At 42.8% G+C, this 25,152-nt stretch overlaps 1 protein-coding gene across 3 annotated transcripts in view; it reads right to left on the reverse strand.

Annotated features, from left to right (window-relative positions):
* The window catches only part of CADM1 (cell adhesion molecule 1), a 178,043-nt gene that overhangs the window by 128,160 nt on the left and 24,731 nt on the right, over positions 1-25,152 (reverse strand). Inside the window, exon 1 of one of the 3 annotated variants that reach the window (XM_072027780.1) lies at positions 18,776-18,806. The exons of the other annotated variants lie outside the window; for them this stretch is intronic. Within the exon in view, the coding sequence (XP_071883881.1) occupies positions 18,776-18,791 (16 nt within the window). The 5' untranslated portion in view covers positions 18,792-18,806. Of the gene's footprint in view, positions 1-18,775; positions 18,807-25,152 lie in introns of those variants that run through there. 3 annotated transcript variants of the gene reach the window in all.

Raw genomic sequence — 25,152 nt, forward strand, 5'->3', positions numbered from 1 at the left:
TGACAGTTACCATGGAAACAGACTGACGACACAAACACAAGATTAGGATTTCTCTGCAAAGCGGGAGGAGGAGATGGGTTGCGAGGGAGCAGGCTGTTACTCAAACAAATCTCTTCAGTAATAGCTATGGGAATAGAGAACATTACTGGCAAAGTAAATTGCTTTTTGTAAAAATGTTCTCTTTTTTTGAAGTTTGCCCCCATGTGAAAGTCTCTAAGTCAGAACCTTAACATTATTTTAATGTACTATTCTGTATTTAATAATCTTCTGCTTCAGACACTAGTCTGTTACCATGGGAATGACAGCCGCACAAATACAGGATTAAGGCTATCAAGCAGAAGGAGAAAAGAAATTATGAATAAACTAGTTATGTTCAATAATTAGCAACTATATGAAAAAACCAAAATCATGAATTTAGATTGATGCATTTATCTCAGTGTTTGAATACAACGATGAGGGTGTTATTGCTCAAAAAAGGGATTCTAACACATTACACAAGTATTTTTTACTAAATGGCTCCTAGTTGGAATGATAATTTATTTTACTCCCATTCCCATTTTTCCCTCCTAATTAGCAGACCACTCCACACATCTGGTTTTGCATATGAAAGGCAGGCACGCAGAGCCTGCTGAGCCTCACCGTGCACGTCTGGAGCATCCTGGCTGAAAACAGCAACCTGTGCACAGGGGCTGTGGCTCCAGAGCTGAAGAGGGCAGCACATCTGGGACAGCACCTCACAGCTTCTGCCCAGGCCAGCACCCACAACCACACAGGCTGGCTCATTCAGTCTTTTACGGCATCACATACGCATCGCTGAAAGCCAGAATTGGTGTTACTTTCATGTGGAGGCCTGCACAACGGGACTTGTCTTCCCAGCTTAAACCATGATCCACAGTTCACTGCAGTAAATTAAAGCTTTTAACATTTCCTTTTTTAAAAATTGAAAATGCTTTCTGCTTTAATTGGAGTTAGCTACAGTGCAGCCATATATCTGACCCTGAATGGCACCAGCTCCTCAACTGCCAATAGTACTCAGGTCTTGCAAGACTGCCTCCTGCATGCACTCCAGATTATGATAGCACATCTGAAACAAAGAAAAGCCAACCCTGTGTCTTCCCCAGAGCCCTGCCTCTAGAACACAGCTGCTTAAATGACACCTCCAGGAATTAGACAAAATGCTGTGTTACTTAACTGGATTCTTAGACAAAAAGACTCTGAGCGCAGCCAACACCCAGTATAAGATGCTCGTATTTTCCTGTAATACGCCCTGGCATTAGTAAAAGAAGGAAACTGACGCCTGTGGTCAGAAAGCTGATCATGATTGTACCTGAATTAAAATGCAACACCCTCTCCAATAACGAACTGAACTGAAATTATGGATGTGTATCACTTAGAAGTATCAACCCTCAGAAGCGGGGCTGCAAATCAAATTCATTTACATAGGCAAGGTTTGTACAATCAGAAGTGAGGATGCTACAGAATGGTTTTGGAACTGCTACTTTATACTAATTTATTTCTGGTTGGGAGGCTTCCACATCAACAGGCAAGAACTATGGATTCTCACAACCTCAAAACCTCAAAGTAGATGCTAAGTCTTCTCTAGCTCCAGTGGGGAAGGCCAGGTTTTAGGTTTGTACCACAAAAGAGTTGCATTCTTCAAACAGGGTAAAGATCTGTCATTTACCAGTCTGCATTCTTTATTCACTTGAGATGCTTTCCTCTTTGCATATTTGTTGCTATTAAAATTCCCCTTCCAGCATATAATTCCCTCTACTAGCTTTTCTTGCTTATTAGATAAGACAAAAAAGTATTCTGAGAATCTGATCACAGATCTTACTTTCTCCAGGCACTCCTCTGAATTTAATTCTAGGTTAAGCATTATTTAAAAAGAAGAAAAAAAAAGAAAAAAAAACTTCTTGCCTCTTACCTCATGGTCCCTTTCAACACTAAGCTGAAGAACACTCCCAAGCCAAGGAATCAAATTGCATTTAAAATTTACTCTTTGAAGAATAACAATCCTAAGCATACAATGGAAAAAAATCAGACCGAAAAATCACTACTTAGGAAAGACTAATGGGTTTTCACAGCAGTGGTGAGAGAGGAAGTGTGAGTTCTCTCCTCAACCAAGTGAGAGAATCCCAGAGAAAGAAAATGAGAAAAAAAAAAAAAAAAACACACACCGTAGATGCTTTAGAGAAAAAAAGAAGTCAACCTGCCACCTGAAGTTATCAGCACTTTCCAGGTGACAGAAAAGGCCACTGCCTATCCAAACAAGCCACCAAAAACGCCAGCATCCAGAAGTTGAGTGTCTCTGACCAACACAAGGCTGACCCCCATGCGTGCTGCAGGGACACCACAGCTCTTGCATGTTTCTAGACTTACTAAGGAAGCATCGCTCAGCTGACAACTGGCTTACGGTTTCCAGTGTCCAGATTCAGCAGTTGTCCAATGCAGAACATTAACATTCAAGTTGTATCCACTTACCTAAAGAAAACAGAGAAAAAATAAAATTAGCACAAACATAGCAAGTTACATGCAAAAACCTAGAAAAGAAAAATGCTGCCTTTATGCTGTAGCATTAGAATACAGCGAATACAGACCCTAGCTCCACGATAAATCTTAGAAAAATCACAAGAGCAAGATCTAATGCTGCCTATCACGCGAAGCTGCACAGCAGCAGATCTGTCCTGAGCTTCTGGGCACTTTTAGGTGATGGCACAGGCACCACTCCAGTTGTGGCTCAGTCCAGAGCCCACTGCTGCTCAGGTTGCAGCAAGAGGAACTCTCTGCAACTGCTGGAAGTTATTGCTTTTCTGCAGGTGTATGACAACAGCCCTAAATTAGCAGCCTTTTTTCCAGAAGAGGTTTCTCTGCTTCAGTAAAGTGGGAAACAGTGCACAGACAGCTACCTAAAAGCCTTGACCAAGCTTTTGCAGCCAAGTTAGGCCCCTGAAGAAGAGGATAGGTTAATAAATGCTGAAACAACCTTTGAGGCCTTTTTATTTATACCTACATACATATTAGCACAGGGATTTGATGAATAATACTTCTCAAATCACTCCTACGATGTTAACACTCTTGAGTATTAACTTTGCTGTGCCTGAAGGAAATGGGTCAATTTTAATTCTTCAAACAATTCTTACTGGCACAATAACTCATTTCTTCAAGCTACAGATAGCAAGTTGTGCTTTTGCATTAGGAATCCCATCACAATTCAAGCTCTGGGACGCGAAGCAGCGGGAAGGAAACAAGCAGAGGCTGCGCTGCCTCTCCAAGAAAGCCACCAGAGAAGCTCTTGATGCATTATCAGCTGACAGAAAAACCCAAACTCCAAACCAAAAATAAAGAAATTACAGCTACAGGAACACTTGAATAAGGATTCTGCGAAAAAAAAGCAAAGACGTTTAAATACATGCCTTTGCCAACACATCTCTTAATTACACTCAGTCATCTCTAAAAGTACATTTCCACAACTGCTGACATGGAATCCCTTCTCTCCCAACAGGGACTGACAAATAGAAACAAACCCTTTGAAACTCCCTCAGAGCAAGAAATGGATATCCTCAGTCTCTGAAAATGTCTCAATACTTAATCCCCTGGAAAAGACCATTTAACCTTGCTCCAAGAGGAGAATTTTAGCAGGTATATTCTTTCTGCCAGCACCAACTGAAGACACAGCAAAGTGTCATACAGAGGAAAAATTCCCACTGGGTGGTCTAAAACCACAGCACAGCCCGATCCCTTGTACCACAGACACTTCTGTTCCTGCATCCCCCACAAAGCGATGCTGCATCAGGACAAGGCAGCCCCCCACGCCATGCAGGAACATTTATGAGTGCAGCCTTCATACAAGGCAATATTAGGACACTATCACGAAACTCCCATCGCCTCCAACTTTCTTCCTTCTTCTGTTTCGGATACCCTAGCCATTAGCCTGTGTCCTCACTGCAATGCAGGTATCAGGAGCATTTTTGACTGGGCTAGATCTGTATTCTTCCTCGCCTCCTTTCCTAGTACAGAGAAAACCTCAGTTGAGGAGGTTCCTCAAGTCCCTCATTGGTATTCTTCCAGCAGAAAAAGTATTACCATTTTATCTGCTTCATGGTAGCCCTCTTCAAGATGTACCCCCCAGGCATTCTTGTTGCCTGGCCTACACATCAATGGAAAGGAGCTAAAGCAAAATCATCCTCACAGCATCAGAGTAAAAGCGTACTAAGAGGAAAACAGATCTCATCTCCAGATATACATAACCAACCAACCCCCAGCTGTCCTAAGAGCCAGGTAAAACAGGCACTCCCGCACGTCCAGAAGACGTGGTTGAAGAGCTAGCCTTAAGTCATTCTCTTTAGCAAAGCTCCAAGTCGCAGCAGGTCTTTAAGTGGTAGAGAAAGGCTCAGCAAGAGCTCTCGTGGACCCCCGGCAGAGCCCCAGAATCCCTGAGCACGAAGCTTCGCCTCTCAGCCTCTGCTCGTCTGCAGAAAGGGAAGGCTGAAAACACCTCCCAAGCACAGGGCTCTTTCTCCTTCCCACACACATCACCAAAACTTTCCCCAAGCCCAACAGAACTGACGAGTTGCACCGCCAGGCTGAGGCTAAAAATTAACCCCCCTGTCTGGGCACCAAGTCCTTCCTCCCACCAGGAATAGGATCTATTCCTGTGGATATATCAGATATCAAATGGGATATACCTGACCTTTGCTGATGATCTGCCTTTATCATGCCTGCATCACGTCACATCTTAAATTTGAGAGGCACCAGCACCCATCCTCTGGTGTCTGTCAGCGGGAGGCCGTGGCCACAGGGTGTGCTCAGGCACCAGCCCAACACCGCAGTGACAGTGGGACATGAGCCGGGAGAGCTTTTTGGAAAGCCAGCCGGGGACAAACGAGGCTCCTCTGCTGCTGGCTGCCTTTGTGAGGAGATGAGCAGGAGGAGGGGAACGCTGAGTGCACCAAACCCCTGCCCGAAGCGGACCAGGCCCGCAGCCGGGCCACTGGGTGTGCTCCCAGAGCCCTGCAGCTCCTGTGGGTGGCATGGCATAAAACCATAAAACCCTGCGTGTCCCCGGCTCTAACAGCCCCTTCCACCTAAAGACATCTCTGCCGAGAGAACCGTTGAAGATTTGTTGGCACAAATGGGCGTAAAATCACAACTGCTGGCTCCTGCGGGCGACACCCTGCCCGTGAGCCGGCATGGTGCACAGGCCATTACAACGCGCTCTCCCAGCCGTAATTACACATAGTAATTACATATTTAATTGTTACACATTAATATCACCTCAGCCTGTAATTACAGCGTGTTCATGCAAACCTAATCAAGGAAAACCAGCATATTTGCATAAAAGTTGTAATGAAAAGTATAATGATTTCACTAACAAGATGCGGATAAGAATGCATATCTGTGACAAACACTTTGTGTCAAGAAGAATAGAAAACGATTTTCTTTCCTGAAGATTATTTCAGGCCCATTTAACACAATCTGTACCACTCCATTGATGTGCAGTATCTTACACACATCAAGTCATATCTGGATAATGTTCCTGACTTCAAATAAAATTTCATTACTATATTTAGTTATAGAATGGTTAGAAATGGTTGCATTGTTAAATTTAATAAAAATTGGAATTTGTGAAGTATTAGACAAACCTCAGCACTGGTTTTTCTCCTTGCCATTCAAACATTGCAAGCGTTCTAACCAAGTCTCCTCACACTGCAGTTCGCATTACAGCCTAATTTTCACCCATAAAACAAGCAATTAAGAATAAGTACAACTGCTCTGGAGTTCCTGAGGCCAAAGATAAAAATAAATTGGCTTTTATAAATTCACATTTTGCAATGGTAAAACAAAAAGCAATGCTAATTATCAATAATTTGTCACCTCTAATTTAAGCAGACATACTGACGGGCATACATCTGGATTCTTCCAAGCCCTGAGATAAAAGACAGGTGTATGTGTGGAAAGCCACCTTCTACGTAATCCAAGCAAACTGCAGCAGAGCACCTGAACTTTAAGCAACTTGATCACCCATTGCTCAGAGATACCTCCACGGTTAGATTCCTGATGTGTCTTGTAATGGCTCCATGTGAAGCTTAAGGCCTTTAACACCCTTTATTTCAATGATCAATGGAAGAAAGTGACTTGCTAATAGTAAAGTCAGGACACCAGAATCCTACCCTAAGGTTAGCCACGGAACAGCAACTGCTTCAGCATAAACTGCTTTTACCTCATTGTCTCTTCACTTGAAAACAGTAAGAACCGCTCAAGTACTGGAATTTCCAGAGGTAATTGTTATGGAAATCATTTAGATCCATTCATGCAAGTAAATCCAGAAATAAGTATTCTTAGAAGAACTGCGAGTCCCTGCACCTTCTCAGTGCCTTGCAGAGAGGCAGAGCCCTACCTGTGCACGCAGGGAAGCAGCACCTGCTTGGTGCTCCCCGCTCACGCTAGCGCACACAAGCACCAGCTCAAAGCCAAATGTGCTCACAGACCTCAAACGTGCTCCGAAAAAATAATATGCTCACCATTACGACTGTGGAAAACAGCACAAGAGTTCTCCTACACCACCATTTCTGAATTTGCCCGTATCCTCTCAGCTGCAGGTAAGCAAATAACATGACTGAAAATATAAAAGCAATAAATTGATGCTGGACACTAAGCCTAATTTCTCATCTAGTTGTAACAAGGTGACTTACCCAGCAGAACTGCTACAGGTGATTTACAGACTGCTTTTTGCCCAAAGAAGGAGTCAGCACTCCTTGCATTTAAAAGGTTGATTACATATTATTCCATATGGAAAGCATCTTCAGTTTCTCACTTCTTAAATGTTATTTCCCTTTCCAATTACGACCCCTGCACATCTTGTCTGCTCTTACATCGTCATTATCAAGAGCAGCTACTTAGAAGCCTGCATTATCAAGGTAAATAGAGAATTCCCTAGGAGCACAGATAAGAGGAAGGGGAAAGTTGCTTTCTTTGTATTCAGGTATGTCATTGCGAAATCTATATTGTTCAGGCAACAGCTGTACATAACATCTGGAGAACTTCAGTGTCACAAACCGCTCGCTTATAGAACTAAGAGGAAACATGCCAATGTCTTTAATGCTGTTTCTGTGAGTTCAATAGGCTTTATTTGTCTCCTTGACAACGTGCAGTATGACTCAGTTTTCTTAGCAATTAAGAATTTCATTTTGAGCAAGAGGTCAAGGAAGAAAAAGGCGGTACAATTGCTGCCACTCGGAGGACGAGTTGGCAGCCACCTCTAAAGCTCGGCCAGGCTGCACTTCCAACAGACCAACTTGCCAGGCACAGAGCTTGCTGCATAACTGGCTCTGCTTTACTTACCTAAGAAGATGAGTAAAGCCACAGCTAAATTTCAGACAATCTGTAGGAGTACATCTCTCGCAATGAATTTCAGTTCAATGTTATCTATGGCTCCACCTGCCATTCTGTTTAAATACCGTAGCTCAGTCATCTTATAAAAACCAAGTCAAACAATTAACATACAACATACCCACAGTGTGACATAGCTTAAAAGCTCTCTCAGTTATTGAAAAGCTGTAAGTAATATCATAGAAGGAAAAAATCCTTTCAAATGTCTGCATCTCTGGTCAATTTTCTGCCAATTTTCTCATTAATCCTCAAGGAACAATGAAGTAAGAAACAATAGAAAGCATTCCTGCTTTTGCCTATCAACATAATTAAACCTGGCTATGAGAAACGGGCTGTGAATATGGAATGATACAGTCAACCACCACCACAAAGCAGCACCATATCAACAGAAAGAAGAATCCCAAGCAAGCAACAAGTATTATCAGAGACGCATACTGAGCAGCAATTCCTGCATAGGGGCATAATGTGCCCTGGACTAGGATAGTTCATCGTCCTCAAGTCGCTGTGGACAGCTTACAGGGTTGGACATGATGACCCAGAGCTCCTATCCAGACTTCTGTTCAGCTGCAATTATACCTCAATCTTCTGAAGAATGAGTGCTTTACAACATCTACACACATCTTTGGTATTTTTTATTTTGTCCATTACCTGTAATGAAACTGTGCATATAATGTAACCATTAGTTCATCAAGAGAGAATGTAAACATGACATACTAGTAATTAAACTACAGAAGAACCTGGCTAATTCACATTAATGATTAAGAGCCATTGCAGACTAGCAAATTTTACAAGCGAGTGAACATGCAATAAAAATCTTGCTCATTTATTTTGACAAGTGACACTTCTTATTAAAGGTACACTTCATGGACTCAAGTCTGCACGCAAAACTATCTTCCCAACATGGCACCTCATTTCATCAAGTCCCAGGCTTGGCAAAACATCTAGCCACGTGCAGAACTTGAACCACACCTGTCTGGAAACCGCTGCAGAAATGCACTGAGAAGGGGGGCTTGTTTGCTGAAGGCTGCCTGCAAGTTACCGCACGCAGAAATGATGTGTGTTTTTTTTGCTTTTTTTCCATCCGTGTACCCTGAGGAGGTGACCATGCTGATCGAAGCTGCCACGCAGCACACCTGGGCTTGAAGGACACATCTCGGAGCCGCACCACGAGCGGTGCCAGCTCAGCCCTTGCCAGGCTGGCGAGAAGCAGCAGGCAGCGGCGCTGCTCCCATGCCGCAGAGCGCAGCCGGTGCAGGCACAAGGCCTGGGGCCACCCAGCGTTTTATTTTGACTCCACCTGGGAAACACATTTTGCACTCCAGGTGCTCACTAATTGCAATGGCTGCTGCAAAGAAAGGGATAATTGATCCAATTTGTTTTGTTTACTGTTTCCTACTAGAAAGACGACCACGTTTCTGCAGCGTATAATCAATTTCAGAACATTTAATTTTTCATCTGACATGTCCCTGCTGCTCTTCTTTTCTTGTCCATTTGCCTTATTAGGGTCAAAAACAGACTCAGCAATATGTGAAAAATGCTTCTCCATTCCCTGGGGAACAAGGCTCAAGACTGAAACATGAGAATTTCACTGGAGCAGCCCAATCCTCGATTGATTAAATATCCCAGAATTAAAGATACATTTTTTTAAAGATACTTTTCTTAACGATATATTTCTTAGGTCTGAATTATTTACATGGAAATGGTTAATCCTGATGAACAATGCTGCTTGCTTCTTGGCTAGCTGATGTTCGAGCAGTATCTGACTACCTGTTTCAACACAATTCCAGAGTCACAGCCAGAAATACGTGGCCTTCAAAGGCATCTTCACTGCTTGGGAAACAAGTTCTGCAGCCCACAGAAGGTTTGCAAGGTCACCGGCAAGGAACGCTCAAGGCTTGGGCTATCCATTCTGATATTTAGAAATAACAGTCAGTAATTAGTTTTATTTTTTATTTATGTGCTTGCAGAAAAGTCTTCAGAGCTTTTCCCACTGCCAGTGGAAGTTCCCTTCATTTGGATTCTCAGGACAACTTCAGAGAGCCTGTGTAGGAAGTGATAATCTAACTAGTTCAGTCATTTATGACTCAGCTACAGTCTGCTGTGATTTTGCGTGTCAGGATGCTCCTACTCAGTCACAACAACCATGGAGCCAGTAGCCAAGAAATTCATCCATCATAATGGCAACACATGAGGGGAGGAGGGGGCAGACAAATTGTGAAAGTTGACATATAAACATCTTGAAAAGCAAAGCCCACACCCCTGTAGTTTTTATTTTGTGTTTTAGGAGTAACTTTCCAGTTTCAAGAAACAAGCCTGCTGCCCCAGCCCATACCTGAGTACACGTACTCTGCCGTGTATTTTCACACACTTCTTTGGGAAAACAAACAAACAAGAAGCTGTGCTTCCATTCCTGTGAGCGTTCACACAAGTCTTCTCCTAAACATTAACAGTTTCAAATAACCAACTCCGTTTCCACTGAAAAAACACAACTCATTCTACGCTTCTGCCTGAACAAATTGTACAGCTTTCCATCAAGCACCTTCATAAAAAAGTACTTGACAACTTCAGAGATCATTTAAAAAGAAATACGTTACAGGAGCTCTGCCAACCACAACAAGGTCCTGTGCCTCAAAAGATCAAATCTGATAGAAAGAGTACTTAAACATTTTTACACAAAACATTTGAAGTCAAAAGTTCAAAAATTAATATTTTTACGTCTGCTCACAGGCAGATGCCCCGAGGTTATTCTCTCAGCCCCTCTATCTACAGCTATCTTCTTGTAACACTTCATTTTCCTTGCAGTATATATCCAGGCAATTAACTTCAAAATTTTGCTACAGGCATTAGGTGCTTTGAAAATAAACAAAAATGTTTTCAGAAACAGACATGACTAAACTAGGTAAGGATAAGGTTCACAAACATGCTTCAAGGTAAATATCTTTGCTACGCTACAAATTAAATGTCTCGATGCCTTGGGGCCAGCACACACTCCAGAAAACAACCCGCCCTGAGCCGTGTATTATCCTACTTACTATGCATGTAGCTTCCTACTCGCTCTGTCTTTATGTAAGTACGGAACAACATGCTTACATCTGATGTATAAAATATGCATGACCTTTTATTTAACTTTGGAAACATCTAGGATTAGGTGCAGAGAATGCAGAAAATGCAAAGGTACACAAGCCTCGAGCTACGCTAAGGAACCGGGTTTGTTATTCTACCAGCAGCGAGTGCAGACAGACGGGCAGTGCAGACACCAGCACTGCGCTCCGAGGGGGAAAACAAAAATCCCTCCCAAAGCCATAGGAAGCACTGCATTGCCAAATGGGCCTCAAAGCAAGTTTCTGGAAGAGGTATTCCAATGCTGCAGTGACTTTTTAAGATAAAGTCCGTAATCATCCACTGTGAGGTGAGGTTAGCACAGCTGCCAGCACTACCCGTGTGTTTTGACCAATTCATGGCATGCCTGCTGAGCCAGCACCAGCGGTACCAGGGCAGCCTGCTTACACCAAATGCCACGGGGGAGCTTTGGGATGCAGTCCTTCAGATTTCACACCAGACTGTTCATCTACCGACAAACTCTCTACAGAAGGTTTAATGCTGCTACAACTTTCAGGAGTTCACCCCTTGCTGTACAGCCCAAACTGCAATGAAGACTAACACTTAGCAAGAGCAGTCCTAATAAGTTTCCACTGTCCGTTTTTCAAGGTGACAGCTTCACAAAGATTAAGCTTGTCAGTATTAACTACCGTAGCTTTGGCTTAGTGGTTTCCACCTACTTCAGGTTGATGCCCTTTCACATCACAAATCCCAGGCACCTTACGAACCTTTGGCACCTTATGTTTATATTGTACATCACAACACCTTGTGAAATATTCTAAATTTCTTTTGAAGAGGTTAAATGAAAATTGAAGTAGTCATCAAGAAGACTTGAGCTTGAGATCTGCTAGTTGAGAAAAGAAGAAAGACTAACCTTTATTGGCAATTTAAGAATACTAGTAATTGAAAAAAACCACACCTCACTTTCAGTCTAATCCAAAAGAAATAAAGATGTGCTTATTTTATATTATTTTATATTTTTTGTTGATCTGTCTACAAGAAAGCAGTATTTTCAATAATAAGCCTGCAGTTAAGATCAATAGCAAATGTTATTTTTTCAAACACTTCTCACAAGCCTTTCTTTTGTAGAAGATTAATTGGAAATGTTGAAGGTACACATTTTAAGAAGGGTTAACTGTGCACGTTACTCTTATATGATTTATTCTGCCAAGCGTGAAAAGCAAGCAATGGAAGAAGGTTGCCAGGTGTTGGTGGCACCCGTTCCACAGCAGTGACAGCCAGGGCTTAGAAGTTTTGTCTCGCTCCAGGCTTTCTATGAATTGCAAATCTTCAGGTTGCCACAGAAACTCTATGCACTGACACACAGCCATCAGGAAGCATCACGGTCATCTTTTCCATCTTGTTTGCTTTGCATCAGAGCACTTTAAACTCCCTGTGGCATTGGTGCTCCACAGAATGATTCCCTCTACGCAGTTATTCTTGTGCAGTGTCCAAGCCGCAGTGATTAATCATTCCTGCTTCCTCGGCTGACATATCGAGGTGGGGAAACGACATCCTAAATGAGCAGAGCTGATTACCTGGGAAAGCAATTCTTCAAGATAGCACAGCTAACTAATAGCTCCATCTGCTACAAAAACACATTCCTAAGCCCCAGAAGTAGTGTCAGGATACAGCTAACAATTTTGTTACATCTGCCAAATTTTAAATTGTTTGTCACAAGTTGCCTCAAATATGTGGGGATCACTTTACAGTTTCTCTCGATATTGCTTTGGAAGGCAAGGAAGCTCAATCAGGAGGTCTGCAAAGACTTGTGACAGTGGAGTTGAAGGGCAGATCTGGATTGAAAAAAAACAACCCCAACATTACGTATTTCAGTTTTTGCCAGAACAGTCCTTTTCCTTCTTGTCTCACACGTCCCCATTTCTAAGCAGATTTAGCAAACTTCTGTCCCCACTGAGACAACAGGAGGACTTCAATCACGGGATGAAGGATGGAAGTTTACCAAGGCATTAGCATACACAACTCAAATACCACCCACCCGTTCCTCAAAGGAAAAAGAAAAACAGAGCTGCAAATACCCCTAAAGGAAATCAGTTTTAATCAGTAAAGGAATCAGTTTTAGTAAATAATCAAATGAGTTAAGAAACAACCCAAGAATGAAGTTACAGCTAAACGCAGGTTAGCTGCAGAAGCGCCAGCTACCAGGAATGACAGCCCAGCAGATGTGAGGAGCTCACGCATCATCACCAATTTAATGCCCATCTTGTGTGAAAATCCTGTTATGGTTTCCATTGGTCGAGATGATGTAGTGACTACAGGAAATAAAGGCAGAATTTGCTTTTATCAGTGCCATTAGCGGCACTGACTTCATTCATTACGGTGCTTGGACACTGCGGACTGAATATAATCACTTATAAACGGCTGAAGCATTTCTAGCTGGTGTTACACTGCCTCACAAACTTTCCTCGCAGATCATTCACAAGGTGACAGAACAACATTTCTTCAAGAATGATTAGAGAAGCCACAGACACGTTTTGCAAAACACACGCATCACTGAGAACAGATGAATTACAACAGTCCAAAATAAAACCTGAAGATGCCACCATGATAGAAGATGCTCCATGCAGCAAACAGAGTGTAGCACACAGAAAAAGCCTTGTGGTACCTGGTCCATACAAGAACCTTAGAACTTACTCTGAGTTCAAATAAAGCCAGAACTTAAAAAGATGCAAATATCCCCATTTTGGCAAAAAAAAAAAAAAATACTTTTTTTTTTTTTTGTCACCTATGTGTTTGCTTTAGTCATTATAAGAACATTGGTGAGAAACCATTGAAGAATGACAGTATCAGCAGATCTATCAGACCTAAAAGCAAAGCAACAAGCTGGTCCTTTAAACACAGGTTTAGAGGATTAATTTGGATAACACGTTCACCTAGCATTAGGCGTGCATTGGGTAGAAGAGGCAAGTTATATATAACATTAATGCTGCAGTAAAGCTGTTTATACTCACACACTGTCTCACCAACTCATATCACTGCCAACAAACCTATCAAAACACTAAGATATTTTAATACTTCAAATTGCTTTGCTTTCCTATACCATTATGTCCTCAACTCTCTTCACCATCTTCACCAATGCATCAAATTTCCTGATCACCATGGCATGTTTTTGCCATCACGTGATGGCAAAAGCAAGAAGCTGTAAATTAGGATTGTTCAATTGATTTGCTGGCTTTGATCTATTTATTGCATTTGCAAAATAAGTAAATTACCATGGTATGCAGCTGAATGATAGAAGCTCAATCCCGTAAGAAATTAGCCCATTAAATGGAGAACCACAAGGCCACAATCTTGTATCTGCTTGGACGTGCACTTCCAACCTGATTTAATAACCCCTCTGTGTAAGTCACTCACTTTCACCCAGGAATAGAATGTTTATATGCTTCTGTAATTAATACAAGAAAACTGCATGCACAAAAGCATTTTCCTAAAAATTACTTTTGCTTCTATCTAAACAAATCTCTCCTGTTCCCCTCTATTGTGGAAGTAGGGAGAAAAAATGCCTCAGGAATAGAGATTTGATAATTTCATTCAAAAGTCACCATTCATGTGCAGTGTGGTTGACAGCTAATTAAGTTCTCCCAAGGTAAAGTAAATGTAATGCTTTAAAGTTGCTTCCTTGTTTTAAAAATCCTGACAGATATTATACTTAGATGTTATTAATCAGGGAGAAACAATTAAATACAGCATTTGGAATTTACTTAAGCTAGAATCCAAGAACCTTCTGCTTCTTCTAAGTAGGTCACTAATCAGGTTTTGGTTTAATTTTGCTCAATTCTATTTCTTGGCACTGACAACTATCACCCTGGACACAAGTACTTACTCTGCAACTTTGGTGATTAGACAAACTCCATTTTGTTTTGTTAGGATAAAAGATGGTGAAAAGCTAGCAAACAAGACAAAAATGTTGAGCTACGACGCGGGTTTCCTATTTTCACCTCCAGGTTTTTCCACACTGCACCATTTCCCTTGAGGCCAGTGCTAAGTAACTGCCTTTCACGTAAAGCCCCCCACACATCTAAAGGAGTTTTATGAGCCGTGTTGAAAAAGGGGTTGAGAAAAAGCCACAGGTTTGGTGCTGTTACGGCAAACAATTATAAAACCTTCCTGCAAAATCACCACACAGAAAGGACATTTCCTCACACATTACGGTGGCTTCAAGACATATTTAGAGCTGTTTCCAGCAGACCGTAACGTACATTGCAAAGCCAGGACAAAAGAAAAATCTGTTCCCTCGAGTTCATCCAAATCAACTTACCAACATAAAGCAATTCTGAGATTCATTTATTCCCTCATATTCCTATGATCAATGTTATTTCATGCTTAATACATAGCACAGCTACTAGAACAGCTGATACGTATTACTATCCAGATCCAAGTAGATTTAACTAAATAACGATTCAAATAAACATTTCAAGCCAAAATTACTGGACAGCAGAAAGCAGCCTTCAAAGCCCCATTTATCAAATATCTCTGCTTGACTGTTTTTAAAAACGCACACAGCAAGGCGAAAATATATTGAGCCACATCTCAATATAAAAACGCCAAAGCATTATCACAATAGCATGTCCACAACAGTTATTGCAGCAAAGTGCCTTTTCTTCATCTTCTGAAAACCTGTGTAGATAATATTTCAACAATAACCACACATTTCTCCCTGTGGTATAGACACATACAAAATGCATTAGGAGCAATGCCAATAACTGAAATGCTTTTCTCAGTAGCTCTATTCAGGCGAGTGTCTTGCAGGTGCTGCAAAGCTTTCCGAATTCAGCTCCAATGGGAGCTCCAAATCAATAAGGCTCCTCGGCCATCACCCAGCGTAACTAAATCACTCCAAGGGCAAGCCCTGCTGAATTATGTGACCATTTCTTTTGCCGCTTTACCGAAAACGGCATGCCATAAACCAATTCAATTCAAGGTAACACAAGCTCATGGGTGAAATGGAACACACACAAGCCACAAAGCAAGACAGGCACACATTTTAGACCATGCTCTGCAGAAAAACCGGGCTGAACAATATCGCACCCTTGTAATTATGAGGATACAAGCAAGAGGAATCACCTCTGCATCCCATCATTTCTCTCTGGCCAAACAACGCTGTCTTTTGAGCTTGCTGGGTGCAAAGGTAATACCAAGATAGGAAAACACACGGGTCAGCTGTCTGTGCAAAAGTGCTGCACCACCATGTAAAAGCTTCGGCAGTGATTGAGCATACTACGGAAAATAAATGTGTTTACTTTCCCAGATCAGGGGAACTTCACGTCCTGCTTGTGGCAAGTAATTCAAAGATGGTTTTCACACAAGCCTGCCGAAGACAATTTGAGGTTTGCGGGCTGCATGGCAGGAGACTTTTGGTTGGTTGCTGGTGGAAATTGGGTTGAGGGTTGTTTTTGAAGTATTCGGATTTTGCTCTGATTTCCCCTAAAGTGACCTGCAAAAATAAAGGGGGAGGAAAGAACTTGTGCTTATTTTCTCTAGTTTACTGCTGTCAAAGATACTTTAAAAGCTTTCAGAGATTTTTCCTACCGTTTTTCTTTCTCCACGTCGTAAATTCAGGTCATGCCTGCATTTGAAGATTATCAAAAGACAAACTGGAGAAACTGTCATCTCTGAAAAAGCAACAGAAGCTATGCTTTGATGTCCTGGGGGCTTCGACAGCAGCATCACCACAAAGAGCTTCCATTGTCCTAGCTCTGCTGAAACAACTGTTGGTGGGGCCACACTACGAAACAAAGAACCGATCTGACTTTCAAATGAAAAACAAAAACGTGGGCAGAGATTGCTAGCACCTATCTCAGCATCTATACGGATCAGAAAAAAAAAAGAAAAAAAAGAAAAAAAAGAAAAAAAAAAAAGGAATTTGCTATGGGGGGGTTAGCCTCCCATTTGAATTAAGTGCACAGCACAGCTGGCAGTTGCATGGGATGGCCCCTGAAAGAGCAGGTCGGGTTAGGGCTGACATTCCTTGCATTCCCTGTGCAAATCCCACAGGGCAACAAAAAGTCTCCCACTCTAATCAAGGTGAAGTAGCCCAATCGAAACACAGAGCAAGGCCAAAACCACTGACATCACTTCCACCAAAAAAAAAGGCAAGAAGTTGGAGTTCGGACTGCCCTACATCGCTGCGTTACAAACTTCGTGCCCCCACGCGTGCTGCAGCTGGCCAAGTCCTGGCAGAAGGGAATTACACAACGCATGCAGGGTCGGCTCAATGACATTCGGAGGACACTCCAGGCTGCCTTTCATGTTTTCTCTTGTGTGCCCTGGACAGCAGGAAGAGGGAATTCTAAACCCTGAAAATACTCAATTATTTTAATAGGATTACATTTGAGATTGACAGTGGCTAGAACAGCCCCTTGAATTTATTAGCCTGCCAGCACTCCAGATAAGTAATTTGAATGCAAAGATCTCTTCAGTTTAAGTAAGTAACTGGCAAAAAGTCAATTCCCACCCTCCGTAGTTTCTTATGCATAACAAAGTTTTGGAAATGAGTTCCTGAATGGAGCAGTAAAAGCCTGACACAGCCTTATGTAAGAAATATACAGGAAAGGTTAGATGTAAAGGTTTTTTTTGTCTGTTGTTACAAACACATACAAACAAGTGCAGAGGAGCTATAAACCACAGGTTAATCCTCCCTCTTTAAGCATCCTGTATTAAGAGTAAGCCAAGTTGTAAAAATGAAAGCATATTTTAACATTTTCTCTGCACAAAGAAAAAAAAGAAAAAAAAAAACTCTCCTTTCATCCAATATAACTTACTTTTAAACCTTGAAGTGGCATTTCAGAGGATGACCGTTTTTGCAGATTGAAAAAAAAAAAAAAGTAATAATTAATAAAGCTGGTACCAAGCCAGCCTGCCCCTAAGGGCTATTGCCTTCTCATTTAAATGCCTAGCGCTACGTGGCTCCGCTCCTACCTGACGGTTCATCTGCAATCTCACCGTGGGGCACAGCCAGGGGGCACAGACCCTCTCAGGGGCACATGGGCAAGGGTCTGCGGTGCCCAGCAGCTGCCATGGGATGTCCTGGCTGCCGGCACGGTGCTGCCCTGCCTTCCCTGCCTGCCTTCAGGCACCGCGCGCACGGCAGGGGTTATTTACTTGAGAGCATGCAGGGGGTATTAATAAAAAAGTCATATCTGATATTTACATAAAGCTTGACATATTCAAAGCCCTGTGTAAACATTAATCCTTAACAGCTCTCAGAGGTAGGTCAGAATTATCCTCTCCCCGCATCAAAGGCAGCTTTGACAACCGCGCTGGCGGAGGCTGCAGCCGCAGCGCTCGCTGCGGGAGCGACGGCTCCCGGCCCCGGGGAAGCTCCTCCACCAGGGCAGGGAGGCTTTGTTCCACCCAGCCCCACCACAGCATCTCCACTTCCTCACTTTTTGACCACCCCCCCTCCAAAGGTGCCTGCTGTAACCACAGAAAGCGTATCTAGATGGTCAGTGGTAAATCCGAATCCTCACAAGCCCTGACCCCGGGCTGAGTGGGGGAACCCATGCTCACAGAAGAGAATAGCAGATTTTCAGCCAAAACGTTTTGGGTCTCCATCATGTCCAGCCTGGAGGAACCTCCATTTTCCTTGCAGAAGGATTTTTACTGTCAGTGCCCACAGGCGGCATCTCCAGCAACCGCATGCTCAGGAACGAGCCTTGAAATTTGACAAAGAAGCCGAGGGGAAGGAGGGGGTGCAGTGGAACGAAAGTCACTTCTGTGACAGCAATTTACCTTAATTTTTGATGGAAAAATCTGTGCAAGATGGGCCAAGTCCCATCTGGCTGTATGTGTGTAGGAGAGGGTCAGCAGAATTTGGCAGCTCAGATATCTGCAGACCCCATACCTGCACGGAGCCCAATTCCTTCCTGCACGGCCCCCACCTGTGTGACCCCTCCAGTCCCCGTGCCCATGGACATGGGGGCTTCACACAGCTTTTCCTAAAGATAAGCCAGCAGGGAGGGAGCACGGAGCCTGCCCACCAGCAGGGGTGCAGCTGCTGCCACCCCCACCTCCGGAATCCAAAAGGAGACAAATGAGAGGCTACACGAGCTGGTGGAAACCAAAAAGAAAAGTGAGTAGAAAATGAGACAGCCTGGGGTAAAAGCATAGAAAATCTATGAGCAGAGCATTGCCAGAGCTCCCAAAGCAAGGCCAGAATGCTGCAATCCTCCGCTGCTGTCAACGAGTATCTATAAAACCCATTCACCAGCGCGCATTTCATCCCTCTTCTCTTGACTGGTTCACACAGAAAATAACAGCTTACCGCAAAGTTTCTGCATTAGCTCAGGAGACAGAGGTCTCTTAACAGGAATCTGAAGGCTGATGATCCACACTGGAATAAACACCCTTCAGGTGTCAGACTCTGCATTTTCAAGTTCTCAGATTAGAAGATTGCATCCAAAAATTACACAGAGCACCAGCAGTCCTCTCTCCTTCCAGTTCGTGCCACGTGTAATGAAGTGCCTTTCCCAAGCCATCCTCCGGCATGCAAACATCCTGAACAAAGCGAGCAGCATAAAGACTGCCAATTACTCCTGAAGCCTATTCTTAGCCTTTTCCCTTGAAATTCAACTTCCTGTCACCCCAGGTTTCAAGATACAACTAAGATATGGAATAAGCATGCCGCCCCTTCCAAAGGCTTCAACACTTCTGAAAAGGCAATTTAATGCTTGCTTTGTGTTCAAGCTGGGGGAACCAAACGAAGGGAAGGAAACATGTAGCGGCATTATCACGCTGGCCAGCAACCAAAAAGGTAATTAAAAACCTCCCCCGAACAGGTGGTCAACAAAAACCACTATTAATGCCTTTGATTGCCAAGCAAATGTCTTTTAGCACACTAGCTGTCACAGCAAGTCCCTGGGATTTGAAAGCATATTTCTGTGCTTTGACATCTGGCCCATAACAGAATTGCTATTGATCCGCCGCGAGCCTCCAGCGGCCGCTGCGCCCACCTGGCCACGGGGAGCTCGCCCAGACCCCGGTGGGCACGGGGCCTCTGCTCCTCACCAGGCTGTGGAAGGAGGAGATTTCAAGGAGGAATCCCAGGGAGAGATCCAAGGAGCGAGGGCTGTAAACGTGTTACTGGTTAAGGCACCGGAGGATCAATACCGCCTCTCCGGGTCTCGCGGTGCAGCGCTGCTGTGGAGCACGAGCACGGGGCTTAGATTACTGCTGAATCCCTGAACTGACACCTAAAGAATTAGTTTCTGCGGATGATGTACTATTCTGAAAGAAAAATAATGAAACAAATCAGATGAACAGTGTCAGAACTGCTCACCAAGATAAAAGAAATGCCAGCCCCGAGTCAGACTTTGTGGTTACAGAGCAGTAAGTGCTTTGATTTACGATGAAGCAAGTTTCATTAAAATACTTGAGCTTTTAAGGAAAAGGTCTCTATTAAAGCGCTATTTTTATTATGGAACTTAACTGGAGATGCATTTTTTCTTGTTGAGGGCGGCAAAACGTCCACATAATTTTAGACCTCTGTAGTAAACACCCTAAAAATATATACTTTTTCAGCAAATAGCATTACCTGGAACCATGCTTGCTGAATCCTTTTGCTTCTTCGGCTAAGGTCAATGAAAGGAAAACACTATATCCAGTGCACCTGTGCTCCAGCCCTCAGCAATTTGCTGCACATGTGTTTAAATCCCATTGAGCAATTTTACAGCACAAGCCTCTTCAGCAAGAAAGGTTTAAACTTAATAGTTAGAAAACTTATAAATACGAAAACTATCAGGACAGCTAAGCGTGTGTAAAGGCTGCCAAGGAGCATTACAGGATCCCTGTAACTGGAGGATTTTCAAAACTAAATTAGAAATTATCTAATACATCAGATCCTATCTCAGAAATAAAGATAATCTCTTTCAGCTCCCTTTCTATTATCTAGGGTGCTTATACCTGTACTTTCCATCACTGAGCTTTTCCAGGAAAAATGTGATTTCTTCAGATGGATTTTTTTTTTCAAAAGCAGAAACGTGTTTTATTCAAGAAACGCCGACTTTTGAGCTTGCCTGGTTTTAAAAGCTATTTCTTAACTGATATTAACCTTGCAAGTGTTTTGACTGTCTGTTGTTTTTCAAGGGGTTAAATCTTTCCACAGAATAGGATCTGTGATGCTCTCTGGAAAGAATGACAGCAGCAGTTAAGCTGTAATGAACACCTACGAACACATGCTTTGCTTGTGCTTCGGAACATCTTCACCTTTAATGTAACGGTATCAGCGAGCACTTATTTTTAACAATAGCGACTAATAAGCACTAAGTAAAATTCGATACACTGAAATAAATCTCCAGCACACCTTTATTGAAAAGCACATGTATTTTAATAATCTATGCAGTTTCAAATCAAACTAGCCAGCCTCAAAGCCACACTCCTCAAAGTGCAGGTGGAAACTGGGTCATGCTCCAGGTCACCTCCGTACAAGCGAGGGGGCCCGCTGCCAGCAGCGAGCGTGTAGCTGGAGCCCATGCACACACAAAGCCGTGCTTCCCAAACCCAACCTCTGATGAAATTAGTTTAACCAAGGACAGCATCTTCCATTCGTTGCGCTCTCAATGCAAGAACACTGCTGACTCTGTGGTGTACTCATTAACTTCATTATCTTCCAGTCCTCAGCACTGACTTCCCCGGACAAGTGGGAGACACGCCGGACTTGCACAAGAGCTGCATTGTCCATTCAGAAGTTGTGCAAGGGCTGCAATCATTCATTTATAACCAGCAGGGCAAAAAACACCAAAGGGAGTACAGAAACATCGTAACTATGTCCTCCCAAAAATCTCTGCAAGTACCAAACAGCACAAGATCACAATAGCTAACTATTTATTAAATATTAATGATGAAGGGAAGTTATTCATCGGTATAACCATACAGATACATTTATCCTGAATGTGGAACTGCAGAGATAACAGGGGAACTACCAAACAGGTGTGAACTCCACTGCAAAAAGTTTAAATAACACCGCCTGCAATTAGATGTAGTCTCTCATTCATTCCAATCACATCATACAGAGAGAAATAACTTTCGAAAAGGACATCAACTGCTTTCTTCATGTGTAACTGCTTAAAAAATAGCTTGACAATATCAATTGAAGCTTAACATTGGACATGCATCTACTTCACAAAGCAAGGCTCAAACTGTACCAGTGCAAAATGTGAAACATTTTCTTACACTTGGGAGACTGCAGACTAGTTTTCCATGTACTTACACACCATCACCTCACGATGTGGTGCACCACCTTGTAGGGGCAGAGAGCCTTGGCTCCGAGAGGCAGGAGTTATCAAAGCCATCCCAGGACAGGCTCACAGCGAGCAGAAGGCAGCACACAGAAGACGACTTGGCATGCCACCCCCGTTTATTTCATGTTGCTGTCGAGTATGCTGAAATTATTCAACCCGAAATCCGTAGATGGGAAATGCATCTGAACCATGTGATACAAGATGATTTGTGAATGAGGACGAGACACCTGGGATGTTTATTTTGGGGTGTTTTTTCCCAAGTTTACTCAGCTGTTTATTATTTATGCAGACAGTTGTTAAATACCACAAACTACATTTCCCACAGAAATTAAGGGAGCTCCACATCCTACAAGGGTGTAGGAAAGAACCAAGACCTACAAAGCCACAGTTTGCCCAGGAACATGACTGTGCTGTGAGAAGGGCAGCAGCTGCAACCTGCTCCTTCCCATGCCACGGCCAGCACAGGCTGACCTGGGAGAAGCGCTACATTCATCAACTTCTTCAGGGTTATTACTAGCAAACTAAACCCCTCATTCACTAGAAAACATTTGCTTTGAAAAGGATAGGTCTCCAAGAAGGCTCCACAAAGGTGTCAGCAGTCACCGTTCATCTCCATCTGACGGAAGCAGAAGCAATCCAGGCAGGGCGAGCTGTGACAGTGACAGATAGCCCCTCTGCCCGGTAAGCGCAGGCAACCAACCTCACTTTTCTTCTTCTCACCCATGCACGAGCAGGGGCAATCCAGTTCACTGGCCTGGGCCAACGCATACAAAGGGACACATTAGATTTACAACTGCGTTGGCACGCCAAGAATATTCACTGTGCTTTAAAGATGATGACAATTTTGTCAGAAAATCCCCTCTGGGATCAAAACTTAGCACACGCTAACCTCCAGTATTTCCTGGGAACGAACTGTGCTAACCAACTGGGGTTACTTCATTGTGTCAACAGCAGCAACCAAAGACTGCGTGTCCAACAAGCCTAGTGTGCATTTACAACTGCAGCTGCTAAGCAGCTTTCGTTGTATATAGATTTACATGCATATAAACACATCAATCTGCTAAAGAAACCAATACTCTTGTACATAGTTCCTGCAACTTAGTAAGCTCATTAAGTATATTAGCGACTGCAAAGTGGCACACAATGAAAAGCTTCTTACGTTGCTCACAATAAAATATCTGTGCTCCCTTCCTAAAATGGCTGATGAACTGCCTGAGAAAAGCAAAAGGCAGGCATCAACAGCAGAAGGCTACTCACAAATCCTACACCTTTATGGTAATAGGCAGCTTGATAAGAAAGTAGACCACACCAACAAATTCCCTGACAACGCAAAAGGGCCCCTTATCAAAAACTCACATGGCAGTCTGAAGTGAACGTGAAGCCCACAACAAGACTCCTTCAACTTCCAAGGAAATCCAGCTTCCCTTAAGCTACCTTTAAAAATGCCAAATCACTTGCAACACACTGTAAAACTTCTTACTTGGAAATAAACTTGGAAAATCCTGCATCCCCGGATGACACAGGACTTCTGTTCCCCATAACAGAGGAGGTAAGAACCTTCATAACGTACCTAGGAGCACTGAAAATTTAGTTGAATATTATTGCATCCCAAAACCATGATCCTTATTGCTTTCTATAGAAAATATTAAGAGCAACTGGGAAAGCTTGATAATGCTTAAGCCTCTATATGGTATATTAATGCTTCCAATAAAACTAAGGTTCTGCCAGCCTTTAAATTACAACTGTGTTGCAGAAACCAATGAACTGCCAAAAAGTGAAAAGCACAAACCAGTTTATCTACCTCTAATCCGATAAGTAAAAAACAAGCAGAGCAATGCAATGTCACTTCCCTTAAACATTTATGATTCAGGGAAGAGTCTGCCTTATTTGAGGCTAGAAATATTGAGAATGAAAGTATTAAACATATCTACTACCAATTTACCTATAAATTCTGGGAACAATAGTACCAAAACAGCATTTGCTCCACATAGAAGAGCTTGGCTTAGGATTTACTTACAACTTGCATCTTCATAAGTTAAGTCAACAAGTAAAGTGTTAAACAGCCCTCTTGCAGAAGCCTTATGAAAAATATCCATACAGAAATGCACATATTAAAGCTACAGACCACTGGGCAGCTGCCAAAAATGATGGAATACGGCAGAGTTTACTTATTTCTTTTTAATGGCTCCAACATTCCACCTGAAAAATTGGTCCCAGAGATACATAATTGGGGATAAAAATTAAGCGACAGTTACCATTTGTCACTCTGGGAGCTGATCACACACATTTCTCATAAAGTCATGCAGAGCACAGCTGACCGTGAGTTCCCCTGTCCTAAAAGGAAGGGCTGCAGAATAAGCGTGTTAGTTACAAGGCAGTATAAAAGGATTTCATAATACACAAGTGCAAATGTGTTTATTAAACAAAGTGCAATGGACATTTGTGATTTGCATTCCACTCAACATCACTGACATATTTTGGGTACTTTGACCTACAAGACATTGAGTGTTTGACAAGATCCCTCTAATACTGGAATTCCCCACATCTTCTCCAGGCTGTAGGTCAGAGAGTTTGGACAGTCTATTCTAAAATACTGTGCAACACGTACCACCAGCATGATCTACTGCTTGGTTTGACACACAAGCGTTGCTCATTTTTTTCTCTCCAGTCAGTTTCAGGAGATGTTTATAAACAATTGAAGTCAAACCAACAATATACTAAGAAAGTTCCCTAAATCCTTGAAAGAGTTCAAACTATTACCCATTTTGCACTGAGCATCAAGTCTATAGAACTTTTTCTAGGAGAGTCAAGCAACTCTGTTGAAAGCCAGAGTAATTCCTCCTAGTTCAGCCATAGGATAACTCCAGCTTCACTGCCGGCACATGCCACCCACCACAGAGCCTAGAAAACCACCTTTGGTAGCTGCATTGCTCAGCTCACTCATTTCAGCCCCGTACTGGAGCCCAAAGCAGCAGCTCCAAAGCCAGAAGACAAGATGAAGCCCAGGGCAAGCTCTGGTGCCTGAAGTGAGAGTATTTTCCTGAAACCAGGCTTCAGTTAGAGTGCACTGAATTGCTGACACAGGTGGCAATTGCTGTCAGACACTTTGCATCGGTAACATTAGTTTGTGTGCAGTTATGACCACAGGGCTATTTTATTTTTATGTACAGAGGTTTACTACCACCTTATAAAAGAAGCATGTCCAGAAGGCAAATGGACCGATGTCTCAAAATAGAGTGTTTACATTAACACTTGGCAAGCAAAGCCCTGCAAACATAGATGAATAGAGATAAGCTATAAAAACACCATGGACATTTACTTGCTGGAATAGTAGCTTGTAATCCAATTTCAAGTCTTCCTGCCAAGTGTTACACACAGCATCTTTGTGTATGACGATTTCAGT

Source organism: Anas platyrhynchos, chromosome 25 (assembly GCF_047663525.1).
Source record: "Anas platyrhynchos isolate ZD024472 breed Pekin duck chromosome 25, IASCAAS_PekinDuck_T2T, whole genome shotgun sequence".
NCBI lineage: Eukaryota > Metazoa > Chordata > Aves > Anseriformes > Anatidae > Anas > Anas platyrhynchos.